At 66.7% G+C, this 24752-nt stretch overlaps 2 protein-coding genes across 2 annotated transcripts in view; one reads left to right on the top strand and one right to left on the bottom strand.

Moving 5' to 3' along the window:
• GPC1 (glypican 1) overlaps positions 1–9377 on the top strand; it is a 30737-nt gene extending 21360 nt beyond the window's left edge. Inside the window, exons 2-9 of the mRNA XM_066280099.1 lie at positions 1890–2048; positions 3165–3556; positions 5027–5192; positions 5633–5763; positions 5851–5970; positions 6063–6196; positions 6541–6716; positions 7295–9377. Of these exons, the coding sequence (XP_066136196.1) occupies positions 1890–2048; positions 3165–3556; positions 5027–5192; positions 5633–5763; positions 5851–5970; positions 6063–6196; positions 6541–6716; positions 7295–7527 (1511 nt within the window). The 3' untranslated portion in view covers positions 7528–9377. The remainder of the gene's footprint in view (positions 1–1889; positions 2049–3164; positions 3557–5026; positions 5193–5632; positions 5764–5850; positions 5971–6062; positions 6197–6540; positions 6717–7294) is intronic.
• Positions 9378–10181: 804 nt separating this feature from the next.
• ANKMY1 (ankyrin repeat and MYND domain containing 1) overlaps positions 10182–24752 on the bottom strand; it is a 51935-nt gene continuing 37364 nt past the window's right edge. The window contains exon 16 of the mRNA XM_066280928.1: positions 10182–10331. Within this exon, the coding sequence (XP_066137025.1) occupies positions 10201–10331 (131 nt within the window). The 3' untranslated portion in view covers positions 10182–10200. The remainder of the gene's footprint in view (positions 10332–24752) is intronic.

The following is a 24752-nucleotide window of genomic DNA, read 5'->3' as shown; positions in this document are numbered from 1 at the left end:
AGCTCGGTATCTGCCCTGCTCTGCCCATGGGGACCCCCGGAGAGAGGGTCCTGGTCCTGCTCTATGCCTGTCCATGCCGGCCAGGGTCCAGAACCGCACATCAGAGTCAGCAACAGCAGCTGAGGGGGAGGGTGGCAGCTGGCATGCCCAGCCCTCCCTGCCTGGAGGTGCCTGTCCCCCCACACAGATGGGGGACAGGGACGGAGGCATCTCCTCTCTGCCAGGCTCCCTATCTTCCCCCCTCCCCCGCCCCTCTGGCTCTTAGGTGATCCGAGAGGCCTCACTCACCCTCGGGGGTCGGGACCCCTCAGGTCTTGTGAGCACACAGGGGCTCTTGCTGTTCCGTCTGTCTGACCGCCCTGACCCGAGGCGGGGTGGCTTCGAGGGCCTGCAGGCAGGAGTGGTGGTCCTGACACACCCTGGGCCCCGTGGGTGGGGGCAGTCCTGGCAGAAGAGGAAGGTGTGAGAGCAGAGGTCACCGGGGGTCCTGGGACCGGACGGGAGGGGGCTGTCCTTCCTGCCCAGCCCTCCCCTCCCCCTGTGTCCTGCCCGAGCTCGCAGGGTGGCTCTTCCAGGCCCACCGCTCATCTCGGCCGCCCCCAGGCTGTGCATGTGGGGTGGGGAGATGAAGACACAACCTCGCGGAGGCCCACCACCCAGGAGGCTCTTTAGGACGAACTCGGCCTCAGGATAATGGGCTCACTAGACTTACACCCGCCCCCCATTCCCTGCCCCCAGGCCCCCGAGCTCATGCCCTGGGCCAGGGTGTCAACTGCAGGTACCCCACCTCGGACCTGAGGAGCTCTGCCCAGTCTGCCCCACCCCACCCCACCCCTGTGCACAGGGGTGCCGCTCAACCTCTGCCCTGGCCAGACCCTGCCCGCATCCCACTGCAGCCTGGCTCAGGGTGGCACCGGGTCCTGTGGGGAGTGGGCTGGGCAGGGGCTGTGAGGAGGGGGTGGGACCTGAGCGGCCCAGCTCCCAAACCTAATCTCTGCTGGCCTCGGTTTCCTGGTCTGTGAAATGGGATCCCAGCGCCCCCTTCAAACCCCCGTTATAAAACCGGGACCAGCACCTCGTCAGAGGTGCAAGGCGGCCCCTCCGGGTGGGCGCCCCTCTCCGCTGGGCGGGGCTGACTCCCCAAGCCTGCCCCCTTGCCCCCGTGGAGACCGGGACAGGGCGGGGCTGTGAACAGCTCACCTGCCTGCAGGGTGGGCGGAGAAAGGCGGCTCGCGTCAGACCCCTCCGCCCCCAGCCGGCTTGTTCCTCCAGCCGTTTTCCCGACTTGGGGGAGCCGTTGCCCTCGGGGGCCAGTGCCTGTGGCCAGCTCAGAGCTGTCACCGCCCACACCCACAGTACCTGGGCAGGGCTTGCTGTTAGTGGAACCTTGAGCCTTAGGTGGTGCTGGGGGAGGAGGCGGAGGCTGCCCTCCGCCATCGGGCTGGGCCCGCAAAGGGCACCAGGCAGGCCTGGAAGCCGCCTCCAGTGAGCCCGCCCCCACACCCCACCCCGGACCCCAAGGTGCTCTGCACTGGGGTGAGATGTTGCCTGAGCTGCTCCTGGCCCTGGGGATGGCCCTCCCTCCTCAGCGCATGGTGACGCTCTGGGGGGGTGACCCCAACATTCCGCCCTGGGGCTCGGCCCTCTGCACCCCTGCTCTGTGCCCAGCCCCACCGGGCTTGCCCAGGGCGGGCCTGGAGCCGAGGGTCTGGAACGGAAGGGGTGGGGGCGGCCTGCCCCTCCCCAGCCCCGTCTGCCTTCCCCCAGGCAGCCCCCCTGAGCTGTGTGTGCCCCCCCTGGGGCCGGCCAGCCTGAGGCGGGTTCTGGTCCCCGGGCAGTGGGTGGGGTGGAGGCCCCCCAGCCTCACGCCGTCTCCCCCTCCCCCCCAGGTGAGCACCTGCGGATCTGCCCCCAGGGCTACACCTGCTGCACCAGCGACATGGAGGAGAACCTGGCCAACCGCAGCCGGGCCGAGCTGGAGGCCGCCCTGCTGGACAGCAGCCGTGCCCTGCAGGCCACATTGGCGGCCCAGCTGCGCGGCTTCGATGGTGAGTGGGGCTTCGGGGACCACAGGAGACTGACACAGTGAGGACCTGGGCCCGCGGGGCCTCCCCCGGTGGGTGGAGTCGGGGGCATGGGGTGGCGCTTTAAGGTTGGGGGCTGGGATTTGAGGTCCCAGGAGCAGAAGGCTGCCCACTTGCAGTGGTTCGAGCAGTGGAGCCCCGGAGTCTGAGCCCTGTGGTGAACGCAGCCCAGTACGGGTGCAGGTGCATGCTGAGGGGTATGCGGAACCATCCGCTCCGTCAGGCCCTCACAGGGGACCCGTTCTGCGCCCAAGGTGGCTCCTTGCCCGGGTGGGGCTCCCCTGGGCAGCTGCCAGGGACCCGCTTTGGGCTGGCCACCGGGAGGCCTGGAGCCAGGGAGCTTGGTGTGAGGGCTGAGACTCGGCTGGGCTGCAGAGTGCCGGGCCCGCCCTGGGGTGGGGGCAGGAAGAGCTGGGGACTCCTCCAGGGCAGCTGCCACGGTCGAGCCGTTGCTCCCAGCTCCGCACGGCGGTTATGCCGTCCCTGGGTAGAGAGTAGAAGACCCTGGACAATGTGGGGAGTAGTTGCAGGGGGACCCCAGGAAGTGACCCCGAACCAAGTCTCCGTGGGAGAAGAAGGCAGCAGATGGGGCAGGGAGACCAACGGGGACCCTGTGTGGCCTTCGTCCCAGGGCCGTGGGTCTTGGCTTTTGGACTCCTGTCCACAGCAGCCGGCCTCACAGGTGCCCAGGGAGCCGTGACCCCTGAGGCCATTTCCACATGGCTGCTAGGCCTGGCCAGTTTTAACTGACCTCCACTCGTTGGGGCCCACCTGTCCCCATCTGGTTGGCCGCACTATGCTTGCCCCTGACGAGCCTCAGAGCAAGCTTCCCCGCCCCTCTCGGAAGAACGGGCGGGATGTGGACGGCCACCCCCTGCCCTCCTGGGTCCGCCCTGAGTGTGGGGATCCTCTGTGGGTGTCCTGGGCAGTCCCCCGAAGTCTGGTCAGGCTGCCACAGCTGGCGGGGGGGGCGGGACGGGTGGGCAGGGGTCCCCGCTGGCCTCACAGCTGGTGGGGGGCGGGGACGGGACGGGTGGGCAGGGGTCCCCGCTGGCCTCAGAGCCGCGTCCCTGTGCCCAGATCACTTCCAGCACCTGCTGAACGACTCGGAGCGGGCGCTGCAGGACACCTTCCCCGGCGCCTTCGGGGAGCTGTACGCGCAGAGCGCCAAGGCCTTCCGGGACCTGTACGCGGAGCTGCGCCTCTACTACCGCGGGGCCGGCCTGCAGCTGGAGGAGACGCTGGCCGAGTTCTGGGCCCGCCTGCTGGAGCGCCTCTTCCGGCAGCTGCACCCGCAGCTGCTGCTGCCCGACGACTACCTGGACTGCCTGGGCAAGCGGGCCGAGCCGCTGCGGCCCTTCGGGGACACCCCGCGGGAGCTGCGTCTGCGGGCCACCCGCGCCTTCGTGGCCGCGCGCGCCTTCGTGCAGGGCCTGGGAGTGGCCGGCGACGTGGTCCGGAAGGTGGCCCAGGTGTGCCCAGCTGCCCGGGGCTCTCGGGAGCCCCTCGGGGACCCACGCCCTCCCAGCTGCCCGGGGCTCTCGGGAGCCCCTCGGGGACCCACGCCTCCCCCCCAGCTGCCCGGGGCTCTCGGGAGCCCCTCGGGGACCCTCACCCTCCCCAGCTGCCCGGGGCTCTCGGGAGCCCCTCGGGGACCCTCACCCTCCCCAGCTGCCCGGGGCTCTCGGGAGCCCCTCGGGGACCCACGCCTCCCTCCCAGCTGCCCGGGGCTCTCGGGAGCCCCTCGGGGACCCACGCCTCCCCCCCAGCTGCCCGGGGCTCTCGGGAGCCCCTCGGGGACCCACGCCTCCCCCCCAGCTGCCCGGGGCTCTCGGGAGCCCCTCGGGGACCCTCACCCTCCCAGCTGCCCGGGGCTCTCGGGAGCCCCTCGGGGACCCACGCCCTCCCCAGCTGCCCGGGGCTCTCGGGAGCCCCTCGGGGACCCACGCCCTCCCCAGCTGCCCGGGGCTCTCGGGAGCCCCTCGGGGACCCACACCCTCCCCAGCTGCCCGGGGCTCTCGGGAGCCCCTCGGGGACCCACGCCCTCCCAGCTGCCCGGGGCTCTCGGGAGCCCCTCGGGGACCCACCCCTCTCCCCCAGCTGCCCGGGGCTCTCGGGAGCCCCTCGGGGACCCACGCCTCTCCCCCAGCTGCCCGGGGCTCTCAGGAGCCCCTCGGGGACCCACGCCTCCCCCCCAGCTGCCCGGGGCTCTCAGGAGCCCCTCGGGGACCCACGCCTCCCCCCCAGCTGCCCGGGGCTCTCAGGAGCCCCTCGGGGACCCACGCCTCCCCCCCCAGCTGCCCGGGGCTCTCGGGAGCCCCTCGGGGACCCATGCCTCCCCCCCAGCTGCCTTAGATCCCAGCCCCCCGGGCCCCCTCCTGACCCTGAGTGTCTGCCCGGGGGCTTTGGACAGTAGCACGTCTGAGGACCGAGCTCTACCATAGAGCTCTCCCACCCACTGCTGTCCATCTGGTCCTTGGTCAGGCTGGATCCCGGGCAGGAAAGGAAGAGAAAAGGGCCTGGGGCTGGACACTGAGCAGCTACAGGGTCTGGTGGACAGGAGATGAGAACGGCCTGTGCTTGGAGGCCGAGCTGGCTGGGGCCAGGTCACACAGGCCAGAGGGAGGCCTTGCCCCATTGGGCAGCTCACGTCAGACTCACCTGGTCACAGGTGTGGGAGAGCAGTAGCCTCAGACCCACACCGCCCTGGGTGTGAGCCACCTTCTCCTCCAGCTGGGGTCCTGAGAAAGCCATCCCTCAGCCCTGGGCCTGGGTCCCCTCATCCGCATGGCAGCTGTAGTCAGAGAAGGGCTTCCCCAGGGGGGTCAGTGACGGCAGCCAAGGGGTGATTATCAGCATGACCCCCCCAAACCCTCTCTCCGGGGCTCCTGGGGGGGCTGGGCCCCCAGCTGTGAGGTGCTCAGGCTGCCTTGGCCCCCCAGGTGCCGCTGGGCCCCGAGTGCTCCCGGGCCATCATGAAGCTGCTGTACTGCGCACACTGCCTGGGGGTGCCCGGCGCCCGGCCCTGCCCGGACTACTGCCGCAACGTGCTCAAGGGCTGCCTGGCCAACCAGGCGGACCTGGACGCCGAGTGGAGGAACCTCCTGGGTGAGCCTCGCCGCGCCAGGCCCTGGGCGGCGGGCGGCCCCCTGGGGTCAGGGAGGGAGGGTTCCTTCTACACGTCCTGAGTGGGCTGTGACAGGGGCAAGTTCCTGGGAGGGAGGAAGTCCTGGGGAGTCCATCCTTCCTGCCCTTCCCCACGGGGTGAGCGCCCCAACATGCTTACATGCCAACACGTGAGTGACACACGGTGGGCCATGAGCTAACACGGGTACAACTTGGCACACACATGCCCAGAGGTATGTCACACATGATGGACCAACATGCACATGTGCCAACATGTATGTGACACAGCAGGCCACCACACGTATGAGCTAACAGACATTGCTGGTGTGTACATGTTAACACGTGGGAGCTTGAATATGTTGGCATGAGGTGGGCCGGCACGCAGAGGTGTAAACTGCCCTGTGTGTTCACGCTTGTGCCAGACTCCATGGTGCTCATAACTGACAAGTTCTGGGGCCCGTCCGGCGCGGAGAGCGTCATCGGCAACGTGCACTTGTGGCTGGCGGAGGCCATCAACACGCTTCAGGACAACAGGGACACGCTCACGGCCAAGGTGCGGGCAGGAGGGTGCGGTGGGCGTGGGAGGGCTGTCCCAGACGCGGCCTCGTGCCACTCCAGGACGCCTGTGGTCTCCCCTCAGGTCATCCAGGGCTGTGGGAACCCCAAGGTGAACCCTCACAGCGCCGGGTCCGAGGAGAAGCAGCCGCGGGGCAAGCTGGCACTTCCGGATAAGCTGTCCACAGGCACGTTGGAGAAGCTGGTGAGCGGCCCCTCAGCTGGCCGGGCCCCGGGGACGGGGGAGGAGGGGGAGGCTGGGCTGGGGAGCCCAGGGGCCTGACAGCTGCCCCACAGGTCTCTGAGGCCAAAGCCCAGCTCCGTGACGCCCAGGACTTCTGGATCAGCCTCCCCGGGACGCTGTGCAGCGAGAGGATGGCCATGAGTGCGGCCAGCGATGACCGCTGCTGGAACGGCATGGCCAAGGGCCGGTAGGTACCGCCTGGCTGAGCTGGGCCACCCTCCCTTGAGGTCGCCGCGCCCTTGTCGGGCCTGAGGCACCGGTGCTGCGTGCTGCACGACACGGGTCACACAGCAGGACACAGAAAGGGACGAGGGCCACACCCTCGCCTGAACCAGCTCTCCTGCGCACACACGGTGCTGGTGCAGCCACAGCCCACGCGGCAGGGCCAGCTTGTGCTCCCGTTGGTCCCTGCAAACTCCCGGGGGGGGGGTCTCAGACATGCTGCCCCCCCACAGAAGGAGGGACGTGCTTGGGCGGCGCCAATCTGCAGGGACCCGGGTCGTTACCAAAGGCCTGCTCTCCTGGCCCCAGGTACCTGCCCGAGGTGATGGGCGACGGCTTGGCCAACCAGATCAACAACCCCGAGGTGGAGGTGGACATCACCAAGCCCGACATGACCATTCGCCAGCAGATCATGCAGTTGAAGATCATGACCAACCGGCTGCGCAGCGCCTACAACGGCGAGGACGCGGACTTCCAGGACGCCAGTGAGGGCCGGGCTGCTGGGCTGGGGCGTGGGGGCGGGGGACGCTAACCAGCGGCTGAGAGCCATGGGCGGCCAGAGAGCCCCGCCCCACTGTGCGGGGGAAGAGTGCGGGGGCGGGGACGCTAACAGCGCCTGGGAGCCCTGGGCGGCCAGAGCTGCCACAGGGCCCCGCCCCACTGTGCGGGGGAAGAGTGCGGGGGCGGTGGACGCTAACAGCGGCTGGGAGCCCTGGGCGGCCAGAGCTGCCACAGGGCCCCGCCCCACTGTGCGGGGGAAGAGTGCGGGGGCGGGGGACGCTAACAGCGCCTGGGAGCCCTGGGCGGCCAGAGCTGCCACAGGGCCCCGCCCCACGGTGCGGGGGAACAGTGCGGGGGCGGCGGGCACTGCCAAGCTCAATTGAGACCCGGCTGGAAAGTCCGGCCAGCCTTGGCAAACCCGGGCCATGCCAGCTGCCCAGAATCAGGGTGCCACCTGGCATGGGAGGCCCCCCCGCAGGGACGCTGCATTCGGGGTCCCCAGGGTTGGGTGGGCCTGCCCCAGCCTCCTGAGTTCCTCTCCCCCCCCCCCCCGTTCCCCCAGGCGATGACGGCAGCAGCTCGGGCAGCGGAGACGGCTGCCTGGACGACGCCTGCGGCCGGAGGGTCAACAAGAAGACCTCCAGCTCGCGGACAACCCTGAACCACGCCCTCCCTGGCCAGTCGGAGCGGGACGGGGAGAAGACGGGGGCCGCAGGCTGCCCCCAGCCCTGCACGGCCCTCGTGGCCCTCCTCCTCGCCCTGGCCCTCTCGGTGGCCAGGCCCCCGTGGCGGTAACTGCCCCCGGCCCCAGTGCCTGAGGCCAAGGACGGACTTTGCCAAAACGCGAACAGACGATATTTAATTTTCCTGGGCCTGGAGGCCCGGGGCAGGACGGAGAGGGACAGCGGGGGCCTGCTGCTCTGGGGGCAGGGCGAGGGGCACTGCCCCCCCCCCCAGGCCTGCCTCCGGTCACCCTGGCTCTTAATTTTGTGTGAGGCCCTCAGGTCAGCCGGGAACAATGTCCCCAAAAGCCATGTATTTCAGGGACCTTCCGGGGGCCCAGGATCTGAGTGTGCCCCTGCTGGTGCAGGCCTGGGGGCCTCCCTCCTGGCCCCACCTCCTGCCTCCCCGGGCACCTCGCCCCCCAGCTCCCTGCACTCTCCTGACAGTGCCAGGGCTGCGGGGAGGGGCCCTGAGCCTGTGCCTTCCTCTCCTGCCTCCTCCCAGGACAGCTAGGGGCTCCAGGTGTCAGAGAGTGAGGCCCACCCCTCAGCGCCCCGAGACCCCTCCGAGAGGGCGTCAGGGTTTCCGCCATCCGGGATCTCGAGGGGCCTTTGAGATTGTGCACGAACCTTTCATATGCAACCAGCCCCTGCCCTGTGATGCCACAGCCCCCCCCCCCCCAGCCCCTGAGTCAGGGGAGAGCCTGTCCAGTGAGGTCGGCCCCGAGGGGGCGCCACTGCTGGTCTCCGTGGACCTCGTCCTTGCCAAAGACCAGCTGGGGGGGGGGGGGCTCACGTGCGCCGTGAGTGGCAGCCGGCATGGCCACGCATCCTGGGCTCTGCTCCCGGGTGTCTGGGGGGTGGACTTGCGGCCCCTCGCCATGCCAGGGGAGCAGACCCGGGCCCTCCAGAGAGGCGGGCATCCCTTTCACACTCGGGGCGGCGTCTGCGGCCTGTGCAAGGGCTGCCAGGAGGGGCGGCCTGGCCACAGTTCCCCTTTCTGTCCCCACCCAGATGCAGACAAAGGGCCAGACACCAGCTCAGGTGACAGACCAGGGCTGGGGGTGACCCTGTGGCCGCCACCTGGCCACAGGGATGCTGAGTGGCAGGTGAAACTTCAGCTCAGGTCCAGCTCAGGTGCCAGAGAGTCCCTGGCACCGCAGGTCGGAGGGAGGCCTGGGTCCCTTCCTTGACCCCGCCAGCTGCAGGGAGCCTGGGGCGCTTTGACAGTTAAGGGCTTTTCCAGATACAAACTGCTTCCCGTCCTGGCCCTCTGGGGCTGTCCTCTCAGCTTCTCCCCATAGCTTTTTGAAGGACAACCTTCGGTCGGCCGGGAATCAGGGCGTGTCCCTGCTCAGCCAGGCCTGGGGGCCCCTTCTTCCCGGGCCCCAGCTGCCACCGGCCTTGGGAGGGGCCCAGGCAAAGAGAAGGCCACCCTGGAGGGTCCAGGGATGCTGAGCCGGCCCAGGCGGGGACCACGGTCCCAGCCAGGGACCACGGTCCCAGCCAGCACCAGGCCCTGGGCAGGCTGCTTAGCAACGCATTGCTTTCCCTCGGGGTCGGGAAGCATGCTGGACCCCCCACACGGCCCTCGGTGTGCTGTGTCCCGGCTCCCAGCCTGTGCTCCACCCCCGCCCACAGGCACGCCCACCCCTTGCTAATGCTGAGGTGTTGGGATGGGGGCTGGGCCTAGGGCCTCCTCCCTGCGGGCGAGGGCCACCCAGACCCTCGGGGACTCGGCAGAGACTGCTGTGCACCAGGGCGGCACCCTGGCTGCGTGGGGATGGGGCCCGTGCTCCGGCCCGCCCGCCCTCCTCGTGTCTCTGGGCGGGGCTGGCCGGGCGGCTGTGTCCTGCTCGTGGCGTCAGCAGGTGACGTGTGTTCCTTGCGTCCTCGTATGAATAAACGGCTGGAGAGCTCGTGCTGCTGCTCTGGTCCCTCCCTGCGCAGCTCAGCAGTGGGCATGGCCCTGGCGACGTGGCTGCGCTCAGCACTGGCCCCACAGCTGCGAGGGGAGGCTCTGCGTGTCCCCATCCTGCCCCAGGAGGACGTGGAGCCCCGGGGAAGGAAAAGGCTGGGGCCTCCCTACTGTCCACCCAACCCCTGCTCTGGACACGTGCCCAGGAAGGTTCCAGACCCTGCCAGATAGCCTCGGTGCCCTCACCTCAGAGCAGAGGGACCAGTGTCCTGAGTCCAGGCCTAGTGGTCCAGTCTGGGCTGGAACCCCACTGTGCCTGGCATCCCTCCCCAGAGTGGGGCCCCTGGCCCAGCCACCCTGCCTCCCCAAGGAGAGTCCTGCATGGTCCTCGGTGAAACCACCAGCCCTGTCCCCATGTCCCCAGGGTGCCACTCTATGCAGGGCCCGGGTTCTCAACCAGAGGTCGGCTGCCAACACAGACCCACGAGCCACTGAAGGGTCGTTTTATTTGGGCATCACAGCCCTGCAGATACTCAGCAAAGCCTCTCGCCTCTGGGATTTGGAGTGCTGAGGCCAGGCAACCAGGAGCCTGGGGGCCCCGAGTGTGGAGCGGGCAGCATGCCCCCCCACCCCAGGGGGAGGAAGGGGGCTTCACGGGGGAGCCACTGAGGCTCCTGAGGCCTCCGGGACACCTGCAGAGCAGCGGCTGTGTGCCCGCCTCCCTCAGAGAGCCCTGGGTGTTCAGTGCTGGCGGCCCAGCACCTCCCCCTCCCTGGGCACGGAGCAGTCTGGGCCCGCTCAGCCTCGGGGCGGCCGGATGGCCACTGCTCACTCCTGGTTGTAGCTGGAGTACTTCGGCTTCTGCCGGCACGGTGACGCCACGATCACAGGCTGCTGGCACCTGTTCAGATGCTTCAGGGGCCCCTGGACCGCCGTGAACAGAGGCAAATACGTTCTCCCTGTTGGAGAAGGGAGGGCACAGGTGGGGCGGGCACCCGGCACAGGAAGCTCCCAGGCCTCAGACTGTCCCCGAGCTCCCGAGCCCTGCCCGCCCTTGGTCCCCGATACTCCTTGCCGGAGTCCAGGAGGCCACAGACGTCCTACCGCAGGCGGGCTCACGTGTGGGTGTGCACACACTCAGACACGCCTGTGCGCACAGGTGCAAACCCACAGGAAGGCTCTCTGCTCCCCTCCAGGTGGCAACACGCCTCCACCTGGGTAACCTCTGTCCGGGGATGACGTTTGCAATCCAAGCATTAGCTTGAGTCCAGGAGGGAGAGCTGGTTCCCCCCAATCCCTTGTCCCCAGTGAGCCGAGGGAAGGGGAGGACCAGGGGTCTGTCTCCCTGCTGGAAACCAGGATGGATGGCAAGTTGCATGTCAGGGCCACCAAAGATCGGGACGGTCTAGGAGAGGTGAGGGCACCGGAGGATGGGATCCCGGCAGCCCCTGCTGGCCCTCCTCCCGCCCTGCACCGACAGACCTCTCCTCGAGGGACCCCTCAAGCCCAAAGTGGAACCTCGGGTGAGCTAAAGGTTTCCACCACCTTTGAGTGGCCTGCAGCTGTGGAACAGGGACCTCCCAGCTTCCAGCATAAACCCACTCCCGTTCCCGACCTGGGGAAGCAGAGAAACCTGAAACCCATAGCGAGGACCAGGAGCCAGAGCGCTGTCCACACGTAGACAGGGAGGGGCGCTAGGGAGCCTCGAGTAGAAGAGGGCGGGGCACTCGGCGGAAGGGACCCCTTCCCTGCACGCACGTCGAGGTGCTGGTCAAAACCAAAGCATCTTACAAACTCAGCCGCTGCCTGAGGTCCAGGGAGTAAATCCCACGGGGGCCTGGGGGGCCTCAGTGAATGGGGGGGGGATGTCAGATGCAGAAATACCCCCTCAGGCGCTGCAGGTGAGCGGAAAGGGTGGAGCAGGCACAGAGCTGATGTCCGTGTGGCCTGGGCACTGTGGAGGGACACTGGTCCTCCTGCTGCTGGGACTGCACAGAAGAACCGCCTCCGCTGGTCCTCAGCTGACAAGGGCAGAAGCAGGTGCCAGATGGAGCCCTGGGCTCACCGAGCACACGGTGGCGGCATTGAGCCCCTCGGGGGCCGGCTAACACACCCGTGACAGGACCACAAATCACAGTTCCAGTCAGGGGGGGAGAGAGCCCACTGGGATCTGACCCCGGGCCTGAGAGGGAGGGCAGCTGTGGGAACACCTGAGATCGAAACCACAGGGCGAGACTTAGTCTGGTTTTACAGAAAAAGAAGCTTAGCTGCAGCACCGAGTGGAGCTAAGGTGCAGACCCCCCCACCCCACAGAACAGGAGCTGTAAGAACGGGGGGGGGGGCTGCAGAACAGGAGCTGTAAGATCCTGGGGGGGAGCAGAACAGGAGCTGTAAGAACGGGGGGGGCTGCAGAACAGGAACTGTAAGACCCTGGGTGGGGGCTGCAGTACTGGAGCTGTAAGACCCTGGGGGGGGGCTACAGAACAGGAGCTGTAAGACCCGGGGGGGCTGCAGTACAGGAGCTGTAAGACCCTGGGGGGGGGGGCTACAGAACAGGAGCTGTAAGACCCTGGGGGGGGGCTGCAGTACTGGAGCTGTAAGACCCTGGGGGGGCTACAGAACAGGAACTGTAAGACCCTGGGGGGGGCTGCAGTACTGGAGCTGTAAGACCCTGGGGGGGGCTGCAGTACTGGAGCTGTAAGACCCTGGGGGGGCTACAGAACAGGAGCTGTAAGACCCTGGGGGGGGCTGCAGTACTGGAGCTGTAAGACCCTGGGGGGGGCTGCAGTACTGGAGCTGTAAGACCCTGGGGGGGGCTGCAGTACTGGAGCTGTAAGACCCTGGGGGGCACAGAACAGGAGCTGTAAGACCCTGGGGGGGCGCAGAACAGGAGCTGTAAGACCCTGGGGGGAGCTGCAGAACAGGAGCTGTAAGACCCTGGGGGGGGCGCAGAACAGGAGCTGTAAGACCCTGGGGGGGCGCAGAACAGGAGCTGTAAGACCCTGGGGGGCGCAGAACAGGAGCTGTAAGAACGGGGGGGGGGCTGCAGTACTGGAGCTGTAAGACCCTGGGGGGGCCTACAGTACAGGAGCTGTAAGACCCTGGGGGGAGCTGAAGAACAGGAGCTGTAAGAACGGGGGGGGCTGCAGAACAGGAGCTGTAAGACCCTGGGGGGCGCAGAACAGGAGCTGTAAGACCCTGGGGGGGCTGCAGTACAGGAGCTGTAAGACCCTGGGGGGAGCTGAAGAACAGGAGCTGTAAGAACGGGGGGGGGGGCTGCAGAACAGGAGCTGTAAGACCCTGGGGGGCGCAGAACAGGAGCTGTAAGAACGGGGGGGGGGACTGCAGAACAGGAGCTGTAAGACCCTGGGGGGGCTGCAGTACAGGAGCTGTAAGACCCTGGGGGGGCGCAGAACAGGAGCTGTAAGAACGAGGGGGGGCTGCAGTACAGGAGCTGTAAGACCCTGGGGGGGGGGCTACAGAACAGGAGCTGTAAGACCCTGGGGGGGGCTGCAGTACTGGAGCTGTAAGACCCTGGGGGGGGCGCAGAACAGGAGCTGTAAGACCCGGGGGGGCCTGCAGTACAGGAACTGTAAGACCCTGGGGGGAGCTGCAGAACAGGAGCTGTAAGACCCTGGGGGGGGCTGCAGTACTGGAGCTGTAAGACCCTGGGGGGGCTACAGAACAGGAGCTGTAAGACCCTGGGGGGGGCTGCAGTACTGGAGCTGTAAGACCCTGGGGGGGGCTGCAGTACTGGAGCTGTAAGACCCTGGGGGGGCTACAGAACAGGAGCTGTAAGACCCTGGGGGGGGGCTGCAGTACTGGAGCTGTAAGACCCTGGGGGGGGGCTGCAGTACTGGAGCTATAAGACCCTGGGGGGGGCTGCAGTACTGGAGCTGTAAGACCCTGGGGGGCACAGAACAGGAGCTGTAAGACCCTGGGGGGGCGCAGAACAGGAGCTGTAAGACCCTGGGGGGAGCTGCAGAACAGGAGCTGTAAGACCCTGGGGGGGCGCAGAACAGGAGCTGTAAGACCCTGGGGGGGCGCAGAACAGGAGCTGTAAGACCCTGGGGGGCGCAGAACAGGAGCTGTAAGAACGGGGGGGGGCTGCAGTACTGGAGCTGTAAGACCCTGGGGGGGCCTACAGTACAGGAGCTGTAAGACCCTGGGGGGAGCTGAAGAACAGGAGCTGTAAGAACGGGGGGGGCTGCAGAACAGGAGCTGTAAGACCCTGGGGGCGCAGAACAGGAGCTGTAAGACCCTGGGGGGGCTGCAGTACAGGAGCTGTAAGACCCTGGGGGGAGCTGAAGAACAGGAGCTGTAAGAACGGGGGGGGGGCTGCAGAACAGGAGCTGTAAGACCCTGGGGGGCGCAGAACAGGAGCTGTAAGAACGGGGGGGGGGGCTGCAGAACAGGAGCTGTAAGACCCTGGGGGGGCTGCAGTACAGGAGCTGTAAGACCCTGGGGGGGCGCAGAACAGGAGCTGTAAGAACGAGGGGGGGCTACAGTACAGGAGCTGTAAGACCCTGGGGGGGGGGGCTACAGAACAGGAGCTGTAAGACCCTGGGGGGGGCTGCAGTACTGGAGCTGTAAGACCCTGGGGGGGGCGCAGAACAGGAGCTGTAAGACCCTGGGGGGCCTGCAGTACAGGAACTGTAAGACCCTGGGGGGAGCTGCAGAACAGGAGCTGTAAGACCCGGGGGGGGGCGCAGAACAGGAGCTGTAAGACCCTGGGGGGGGGCGCAGAACAGGAGCTGTAAGACCCTGGGGGGGCCCTGCAGAACAGGAGCTGTAAGACCCTGGGGGGGCCCTGCAGAACAGGAGCTGTAAGACCCTGGGGGGGCTGCAGTACAGGAGCTGTAAGACCCTGGGGGGGCTGCAGTACAGGAGCTGTAAGACCCTGGGGGGGCATGCAGAACAGGAAATGTAAGACCCTGGGGGGGGTTGCAGGAGCTGTAAGAACAGGGGGGCGCAGAACAGGAGCTGTAAGAACGGGAGGGGGCTGCAGAACAGGAGCTGTAAGACCCTGGGGGGGGGCTGCAGTACAGGAGCTGTAAGACCCTGGGGGGGCTGCAGAACAGGAGCTGTAAGAACGGGAGGGGGCTTCAGAACAGGAGCTGTAAGACCCTGGGGGGGGCTGCAGAACAGGAGCTGTAAGACCCTGGGGGGGGCTGCAGAACAGGAGCTGTAAGACCCTGGGGGGGCCGCAGAACAGGAGCTGTAAGACCCTGGGGGTGCTGCAGTACAGGAGCTGTAAGACCCTGGGGGGGCTGCAGTACAGGAGCTGTAAGACCCTGGGGGGGCATGCAGAACAGGAAATGTAAGACCCTGGGGGGGGGTTGCAGGAGCTGTAAGAACAGGGGGGCGCAGAACAGGAGCTGTAGGACCCTGGGGGGGCTGCAGTACAGGAGCTGTAAGACCCTGGGGGGATCCCTGCAGTACAGGAGCTGTAAGACCCTGGGGGGGCCCTGCAGAACAGGAGCTGTAAGACCCTGGGGGGGCTGCAGTACAGGAGCTGTAAGACCCTGGGGGGGGCATGCAGAACAGGAGCTGTAAGACCCTGGGGGGGCATGCAGAACAGGAGCTGTAAGACCCTGGGGGGGGTTGCAGGAGCTGTAAGAACAGGGGGGCGCAGAACAGGAGCTGTAGGACCCTGGGGGGGCTGCAGTACAGGAGCTGTAAGACCCTGGGGGGGGCCTGCAGTACAGGAGCTGTAAGACCCTGGGGGGGGCGCAGAACAGGAGCTGTAAGACCCTGGGGGGGCACAGAACAGGAGCTGTAAGACCCTGGGGGGGGCCGCAGAACAGGAGCTGTAAGACCCTGGGGGGGGCCGCAGAACAGGAGCTGTAAGACCCTGGGGGGGCGCAGAACAGGAGCTGTAAGACCCTGGGGGGGCCGCAGTACAGGAGCTGTAAGATCCTGGGGGGGGCTGCAGAACAGGAGCTGTAAGATCCTGGGGGGGCCTGCAGTACAGGAGCTGTAAGACCCTGGGGGGGCCTGCAGTACAGGAGCTGTAAGAACGGGAGGGGGCCGCAGAACAGGAGCTGTAAGAACGGGAGGGGGCCGCAGAACAGGAGCTGTAAGACCCTGGGGGGGGCCGCAGTACAGGAGCTGTAAGACCCTGGGGGGGCCGCAGTACAGGAGCTGTAAGACCCTGGGGGGGGCCGCAGAACAGGAGCTGTAAGACCCTGGGGGGGCTGCAGTACAGGAGCTGTAAGACCCTGGGGGGGGGGGGCGCAGTACAGGAGCTGTAAGACCCTGGGGGGGGCCACAGAACAGGAGCTGTAAGAACGGGAGGGGGCCGCAGAACAGGAGCTGTAAGACCCTGGGGGGGGCCGCAGAACAGGAGCTGTAAGACCCTGGGGGGGCCGCAGAACAGGAGCTGTAAGACCCTGGGGGGGCCGCAGAACAGGAGCTGTAAGACCCTGGGGGGGGGGCCGCAGAACAGGAGCTGTAAGACCCTGGGGGGGGGCCGCAGAACAGGAGCTGTAAGACCCTGGGGGGGCCGCAGAACAGGAGCTGTAAGACCCAGGGGGGGGCCTGCAGTACAGGAGCTGTAAGACCCTGGGGGGGGCCTGCAGAACAGGAGCTGTAAGACCCTGGGGGGGCGCAGAACAGGAGCTGTAAGACCCTGGGGGACGCAGAACAGGAGCTGTAAGAACGGGGGGGGGGCTGCAGTACTGGAGCTGTAAGACCCTGGGGGGGCCTACAGTACAGGAGCTGTAAGACCCTGGGGGGAGCTGAAGAACAGGAGCTGTAAGAACGGGGGGGGGCTGCAGAACAGGAGCTGTAAGACCCTGGGGGGCGCAGAACAGGAGCTGTAAGAACGGGGGGGGGCTGCAGAACAGGAGCTGTAAGACCCTGGGGGGGCTGCAGTACAGGAGCTGTAAGACCCTGGGGGGAGCTGAAGAACAGGAGCTGTAAGAACGGGGGGGGGGCTGCAGAACAGGAGCTGTAAGACCCTGGGGGGCGCAGAACAGGAGCTGTAAGAACGGGGGGGGGGCTGCAGAACAGGAGCTGTAAGACCCTGGGGGGGGCTGCAGTACAGGAGCTGTAAGACCCTGGGGGGGCGCAGAACAGGAGCTGTAAGAACGGGGGGGGGCTGCAGTACAGGAGCTGTAAGACCCTGGGGGGGCGCAGAACAGGAGCTGTAAGAACGGGGGGTGAGGCTGCAGTACTGGAGCTGTAAGACCCTGGGGGGGGGCTACAGAACAAGAGCTGTAAGACCCTGGGGGGGGCTGCAGTACTGGAGCTGTAAGACCCTGGGGGGGCTACAGAACAAGAGCTGTAAGACCCTGGGGGGGGCTGCAGTACTGGAGCTGTAAGACCCTGGGGGGGGCTACAGAACAAGAGCTGTAAGACCCTGGGGGGGGCTGCAGTACTGGAGCTGTAAGACCCTGGGGGGGGCTACAGAACAGGAGCTGTAAGACCCTGGGGGGGGCTGCAGTACTGGAGCTGTAAGACCCTGGGGGGGGCTACAGAACAGGAGCTGTAAGACCCTGGGGGGGGGGGCTGCAGTACTGGAGCTGTAAGACCCTGGGGGGGCGCAGAACAGGAGCTGTAAGACCCTGGGGGGGGGCTGCAGTACAGGAGCTGTAAGACCCTGGGGGGGGGCTACAGAACAGGAGCTGTAAGACCCTGGGGGGGGCTGCAGTACTGGAGCTGTAAGACCCTGGGGGGGCGCAGAACAGGAGCTGTAAGACCCTGGGGGGCCTGCAGTACAGGAACTGTAAGACCCTGGGGGGAGCTGCAGAACAGGAGCTGTAAGACCCTGGGGGGGGGCGCAGAACAGGAGCTGTAAGACCCTGGGGGGGGGGCGCAGAACAGGAGTTGTAAGACCCTGGGGGGCCCTGCAGAACAGGAGCTGTAAGACCCTGGGGGGGCCCTGCAGAACAGGAGCTGTAAGACCCTGGGGGGGCTGCAGTACAGGAGCTGTAAGACCCTGGGGGGGCTGCAGTACAGGAGCTGTAAGACCCTGGGGGGGCATGCAGAACAGGAAATGTAAGACCCTGGGGGGGGTTGCAGGAGCTGTAAGAACAGGGGGGCGCAGAACAGGAGCTGTAAGAACGGGAGGGGGCTGCAGAACAGGAGCTGTAAGACCCTGGGGGGGGGCTGCAGTACAGGAGCTGTAAGACCCTGGGGGGGCTGCAGAACAGGAGCTGTAAGAACGGGAGGGGGCTTCAGAACAGGAGCTGTAAGACCCTGGGGGGGGCTGCAGAACAGGAGCTGTAAGACCCTGGGGGGGGCTGCAGTACAGGAGCTGTAAGACCCTGGGGGGGCCGCAGAACAGGAGCTGTAAGACCCTGGGGGTGCTGCAGTACAGGAGCTGTAAGACCCTGGGGGGGGCTGCAGTACAGGAGCTGTAAGACCCTGGGGGGGCATGCAGAACAGGAAATGTAAGACCCTGGGGGGGGTTGCAGGAGCTGTAAGAACAGGGGGGCGCAGAACAGGAGCTGTAGGACCCTGGGGGGGCTGCAGTACAGGAGCTGTAAGACCCTGGGGGGGTCCCTGCAGTACAGGAGCTGTAAGACCCTGGGGGGGGCCCTGCAGAACAGGAGCTGTAAGACCCTGGGGGGGCTGCAGTACAGGAGCTGTAAGACCCTGGGGGGGGCATGCAGAACAGGAGCTGTAAGACCCTGGGGGGGCATGCAGAACAGGAGCTGTAAGACCCTGGGGGGGGGTTGCAGGAGCTGTAAGAACAGGGGGGCGCAGAACAGGAGCTGTAGGACCCTGGGGGGGCTGCAGTACAGGAGCTGTAAGACCCTGGGGGGGGCCTGCAGTACAGGAGCTGTAAGACCCTGGGGGGGCCGCAGAACAGGAGCTGTAAGACCCTGGGGGGGCACAGAACAGGAGCTGTAAGACCCTGGGGGGGGCCGCAGAACAGGAGCTGTAAGACCCTGGGGGGGGCCGCAGAACAGGAGCTGTAAGACCCTGGGGGGGGCGCAGAACAGGAGCTGTAAGACCCTGGGGGGGCCGCAGTACAGGAGCTGTAAGACCCAGGGGGGGCCTGCAGAACAGGAGCTGTAAGATCCTGGGGGGGGCTGCAGAATAGGAGCTGTAAGACCCTGGGGGGGCCTGCAGTACAGGAGCTGTAAGACCCTGGGGGGGCCGCAGTACAGGAGCTGTAAGAACGGGAGGGGGCCGCAGAACAGGAGCTGTAAGACCCTGGGGGGGGGCGCAGTACAGGAGCTGTAAGACCCTGGGGGGGCCGCAGTACAGGAGCTGTAAGACCCTGGGGGGGGCCGCAGAACAGGAGCTGTAAGACCCTGGGGGGGCCGCAGTACAGGAGCTGTAAGACCCTGGGGGGGCCGCAGTACAGGAGCTGTAAGAACGGGAGGGGGCCGCAGAACAGGAGCTGTAAGACCCTGGGGGGGGCCGCAGTACAGGAGCTGTAAGACCCTGGGGGGGCCGCAGTACAGGAGCTGTAAGACCCTGGGGGGGGCCGCAGTACAGGAGCTGTAAGACCCTGGGGGGGGCCGCAGAACAGGAGCTGTAAGACCCTGGGGGGGGCCGCAGAACAGGAGCTGTAAGACCCTGGGGGGGGGCTGCAGTACAGGAGCTGTAAGACCCTGGGGGGGGGCCGCAGAACAGGAGCTGTAAGAACGGGAGGGGGCCGCAGAACAGGAGCTGTAAGACCCTGGGGGGGGGCCGCAGAACAGGAGCTGTAAGACCCTGGGGGGGCCGCAGAACAGGAGCTGTAAGACCCTGGGGGGGCCGCAGAACAGGAGCTGTAAGACCCTGGGGGGGGCCGCAGAACAGGAGCTGTAAGACCCTGGGGGGGCCGCAGAACAGGAGCTGTAAGACCCAGGGGGGGGCCTGCAGTACAGGAGCTGTAAGACCCTGGGGGGGCCTGCAGTAGAGGAGCTGTAAGACCCTGGGGGGGCCTGCAGAACAGGAGCTGTAAGACCCTGGGGGGGCCGCAGAACAGGAGCTGTAAGACCCTGGGGGGGGGGCCGCAGAACAGGAGCTGTAAGACCCTGGGGGGGCCGCAGAACAGGAGCTGTAAGACCCTGGGGGGGCCGCAGAACAGGAGCTGTAAGACCCAGGGGGGGCCTGCAGTACAGGAGCTGTAAGACCCTGGGGGGGCCTGCAGAACAGGAGCTGTAAGACCCTGGGGGGGGCTGCAGAACAGGAGCTGTAAGACCCTGGGGGGGCCGCAGTACAGGAGCTGTAAGAACGGGAGGGGGCTGCAGAACAGGAGCTGTAAGACCCTGGGGGGGGGCCGCAGAACAGGAGCTGTAAGACCCTGGGGGGGGCCGCAGAACAGGAGCTGTAAGACCCTGGGGGGCGCAGAACAGGAGCTGTAAGACCCTGGGGGGCTGCAGAACAGGAGCTGTAAGACCCTGGGGGGGGCTGCAGAACAGGAGCTGTAAGACCCTGGGGGGCTGCAGAACAGGAGCTGTAAGACCCTGGGGGGGGGCCGCAGAACAGGAGCTGTAAGACCCTGGGGGGCGCAGAACAGGAGCTGTAAGACCCTGGGGGGCTGCAGAACAGGAGCTGTAAGACCCTGGGGGGGGCTGCAGAACAGGAGCTGTAAGACCCTGGGGGGCTGCAGAACAGGAGCTGTAAGACCCTGGGGGGGGCTGCAGAACAGGAGCTGTAAGACCCTGGGGGGCTACAGTACAGGAGCTGTAAGACCCTGGGGGGGGGGCTCGTGGAGAGGAGAACCCGGCAGTGGCAGCCCCAGGGACAGAGCAGCGAACTGGAGAGAAGAGAGTGCACACACACAAGGTGTCAGGCCGCGGGGCAAGCCCCATGGGAAAGGAGAATATGGCCCCCACCGCGTGCTCTTAACCAAACACACACTCCGGACGAATGAAGGACCGAGAACCTGGACAGTGATGCCTCAAAATGTGGGGACGGCCTGGCCTGTGGTGGCGCAGTGGATGAAGAATCGACCTGGAACGCTGAGGTCGCCGGTTCAAAACCCTGGGCTTGCCAGATCAAGGCACATACAGGAGTTGATGCTTCCTGCTCCTCCCCCCCCTTCTATTTCTCTCTAAAAATGAATAAATAAAATCTAAAAAAAAAAGTTTTAAAAATAATGTGGGGACGGCACAGATGACAGGCGGACGGCGCAGCTTCCCCAGGACACAGGACCACAGACCACAGAGGACACCAGGGGGCCCCACAGAGCCTGGGCAGTCAGGCCCGAGGAGGACCACAGAGGCCGTGACCTGCAGGACGCACGGCGCGCCAGAAGCTCCCACTCGCTACAAAAAGAAGCCGTTCCGTAGAAGAAAACGGGCAAAGTCCCCCGAGGGAGATGCACGGATGGAGTCTGCACACGGCCTACACGACACATACTGCGTGCCGTCCGCGGCCAACACACACGTGAAAAACGCTTGCCTGCTGACGCGGCGTCTTCCAGGGGAAGAGGCGGGAGCACAGACGTGACGCGCAGGACGACAGGTGGGACCGGTGCCGGTCCACGTCGGGTCAGCCCAGCCTGGTGTGGACAGCGGTCCACCAGGGTGGTGAGCGGCCGGCGTCCCCATGTTACCCTGTTGTTTTTTAGTTTCCGACAGCGCACCAGGCCAGGCCCCGATTGGGCAGGGCCGTGAGGCCTGCGTGTTGGGGGCGGTCCCTCCATGTTGGGGGCGGTCCCTCCGTGTTGGGGGCGGTCCCTCCGTGTTGGGGGCGGTCCCTCCGTGTTGGGGGCGGTCCCTCTGTGTTGGGGGCGGTCCCTCCGTGTTGGGGGCGGTCCCTCCGTGAACAGGAACACAAACCACAGGCGGCCTCCCCGGGCTCCCGGTCAGTCGAGAGCCGTGGGCAGAGGAGAGCGGAGGCAGGGACGGCTGCTGCCCAGCTTCTAGGCGCCCAGGGCGAGCGGGCGGGCTCTGCTCTGTGGGACGGCACCCGGGCTCCTGCCCTGTGGTTCCTGTGAGCTCCGACTGACCCCCCTCGCCACCCGTCCCTCCAGAGGGCACGGAGCGGGGCCACCCGTCCCTCCAGAGGGCACGGAGCGGGGCCACCCGTCCCTCCAGAGGGCACAGAACGGGGCTTCCAGGCGGAACCCTGATGCTGGACGACTCCAGACCGTCCGTCTCCTCCCCAGCGTTCCAGCCTGACACCGACACCTGCTCCTCGTGCCCCGGCCTCCTCCGCCGCCGTCCCTGTCCCCTACCCCCGGCTCCCTGGGCCTCTGACCCCAGAGCTGCCCTGACCTTACTGGCCACCCCTCAGGGGTGGGACTCGGGGAGAGGTGGCCTCGCTCTCTCTCCCCACCCGCCCGTCTCCCATCCATCCACACTGGACAGCGGTCCCGCCCTTCACGGTCTTTCTGAAGTCGCCGGCTGTCCTCCTGCAAGACCCCCACCTCCACGGTCCCACCTCTGTCCACCCCGCTCGCTGCTCCCATGTGGGCCTCGGGGGGCTGGGCCAGGGGGCAGGACACCTCCTTCCCAGCCTCAGAGCACCCTGGGAGTCCAGGTGGGTGGTCAAGAGGAGAGCACCCTGGGAGTCCAGGTGGGTGGTCAAGAGGATCCCGGAGGTGAGCAAAGGTGGGAAGGAGGCTCACAGGGGACGAGTGGGCCGGAGGACGAGTCAGAGGAAGGGCCGGCGAGGCAGGGAGTGGGGAGAGGCTGGGGGTCAGTCTCAGCTCTCCCTCAGCAAATTGACGCCCACCCCCACTTAGACCCAGAGCGGCCTCTCCCCCGGCGCGTCCAGGTTCTCACGAGTCACCGGGTCTGCACCCCTTCTCTGCGACCTCACCCCCCACCGCCTCTTCTGCTCACAGCCTCCCCTGGTCCCCCCTCCATCCCGGCCCTGGTGGCCCCAGCACAGCAGGCTGGATGCTTCTCCCCAGAGACTAAGGCACATTCACCGCTCACCAGCCTCCAGCAGGTGAGTAACAGCCGCAAAAAGGCCAGGTCCCCAAAGGCTCTGTGCGTGGAGCCCACACAGAAGAAGGGGCCTGCCGGCTACTAAGGGTGGGGGCCTGGTGTGGGACTCCCCCTGCACAGGGACCATGTGGCCAAAGCTCTTATGTTCACAGGCATCCAAGCGGCCAATGTGTGCTGTGACCAGGGAGTTGGGTCAGGGGCCCCCCAGGGCAGCCATCCTCGGGCATGGCCGCACACTCAGCGAGCAGAAGCAGGCAGAGGGCCTCAGCAGCGTCACAGAACTTTCTAGAGAGGGAGCAGTTCTCAGCAGGAGCCCCGAGGACAGGGACTGGGGAGGCCCCCTTTCGCTCCGAGCATGTGGGCAGTACCAGGCCTCCAAACCCTCTGGGTAGGAATGACTGGGTCTGTGAGGGGGAAAGATGACCACAGGGACAGCTACGACCCCAGCTGTCCCCGAGTGCGGAGGCCAGGCCAGGCTCCCGCGGTACCAGGTCCTGGGGGGCGGCCAGTGGCCAGGCTGCAGCCCTGCTTCAGCCCGTCTCGTGGACGGCACCGTGAGAGGGGACAGACTGCACGGAGCCCCCACTGTGGACCACAGGGTGCTGGCACAGAGCTTGGGACAGAGCAGGGACCTGAGGCGCCATGGCGACCAGAAAGGACGCAGAGAGAATGCCGTTTCCGGGACATTCTGAACACAGAGGCAACTTCCCCTCCTGAGAAGCAGCGTGGCCGGGGGAGGGGCGGTGGAGAGGGCGAGGGGCCGCGGGCCAAGCAGGCGCGGACACGTCAGCTCACGAGCAGGACCGCACAGGGTCACCCGGTCGGCAGAGCAGACAGGTCAACGGGACCACGTAGTCCAAGGAAGAAAGCTCAAGAGTTGGGCCGGAATGATGGACGTTACCGTGACAACTGGAAGATGGACTGCCTGTCCTTTGAGACGTTGGTGGCTGCGAGCATTCCCCAGAAGTCACAGGGTGGCCTGCCACCTGCCACTGTCACCCAGCACCACACAGCGGCAGCCTGTGGGCCCGGGAAGGACAAAGAAAGAGCCACAGACGCAGAAACGGCTGGGACCCCGTGTCTGCCAAGCCCGGAGCCGGCCACCAGACGCAGGACAGGGACGCGGCTGCCGTCACCAGGTCACCCGCAGTGTGACCCCGTGGGAGGTGTCGGGGACCCACTCTGCCTTCAGGGGCTGGCACTTGTCCTTCCACAAACAGCCGGTCTCCCCTTAGGCTGGGGTTCCCGTCACGCTGTCCTCTGTGGCACGCTGGGTGCCCAGAGCATGGCGGTCAGAGGGCAAGCTCACCACACAGGTGAACCCAGAGGGGAGAGGACGGGGCAGCATCCATCTGGGCACAGAAGGACAGAGCACTCCAGGCAGGTGCGGGCACAGCCGGGCACAAGGGGCATCACGTGGCGGGTGGTGAAGGACCGGCCCGAGCAGCAAGGACGTCGGTGGGCCGGCCCGCGTGTGGACGCAGGAGCATGGGCCGGCCCGCGTGAGGACGCAGGAGCATGGGCCGGCCCGCGTGTGGACGCAGGAGCGGCGCGGGCCGGCCCGCGTGAGGACGCAGGAGCATGGGCCGGCCCGCGTGAGGACGCAGGAGCGGCGCGGGCCGGCCCGCGTGAGGACGCAGGAGCGGCGTGGGCTGGCCTCTGCGGCACTGGCCCCCGGGGGGCGCAGGACAGAGCGGAGCGCAGGGGTGGAGGCGGCGGGAGGTTCTGGAAGCCGAGCGGACTTCCTGAAGGGACTGGAACTGAGGCGAGAAGGCGAGAGCCGTGGACGGCGATCCTACGTGAGCAAAGCTGTCAAACCCGAGCACAGCAACCCAACAGCTGCCCCGAAACCACCCTCGGACGTGCCCGCCGGGTCTCCAGCCCGACGAGACGGACCAGGTCCAGCAGCACGTGTCTCATCCGAGTGAGTGTGGATGGCAGCGAGAGGGTCCCCAGCCGTGGAGGTGGGTCCCGCGGGGACAGGGAAAGGCGGGAGAGACGGCCTGGGCCCCCAGAGCGCACCTGCAGTGACCGCCCCGCCCCCACTGCTAGGGACATGCTGGCCGGGGCCCTCACACCTCCCACGGAAATTAATTCGAGGCTGCTGACAGAGTCACAGGCGAAACAAGAATGCAGGAAGATCGGTAGAAGCTGGACGCGTCCTGCGTGATGGCGTCCGGGGCAGCTCCCCGGGGTTCCCCAGCAAACCAGACCCTAAAGGTCGGGGCGACGCAGTGACCACAGAACAGAGTCCCCTGCAGCCATCAGATGGGGAGGTCCCCCCACTGCGCCCCCAGCGGTGGGCAGGGTGCGGGGCCTCAGGGGACTCGTGCAAGTCGGAGCCAAACCCCCAAACACCAGGGACCGGGAAACAAGTGCCACCCGTGAGTGAACGTCCACGGTTCCTCCCTCGGGAGCCCGAGAAGCCGTCCTCCTGAGCACGTGCAGGCCAGGGAGACCCCGCCACCCCCTCCTGGGAGCGCACAGGAAGGGGGAAGACTCCTAAGTGTGAAAAGTCAGCCTCTGTGACCTCTG

The sequence above is a fragment of the Saccopteryx bilineata genome, chromosome 5 (genome assembly GCF_036850765.1).
Source record: "Saccopteryx bilineata isolate mSacBil1 chromosome 5, mSacBil1_pri_phased_curated, whole genome shotgun sequence".
In the NCBI taxonomy this organism is placed as follows: Eukaryota; Metazoa; Chordata; class Mammalia; order Chiroptera; family Emballonuridae; genus Saccopteryx; species Saccopteryx bilineata.
The sequence above is the reverse complement of the archived record's forward strand: the minus strand, read 5'-3'. Positions and strand labels throughout refer to the sequence as shown.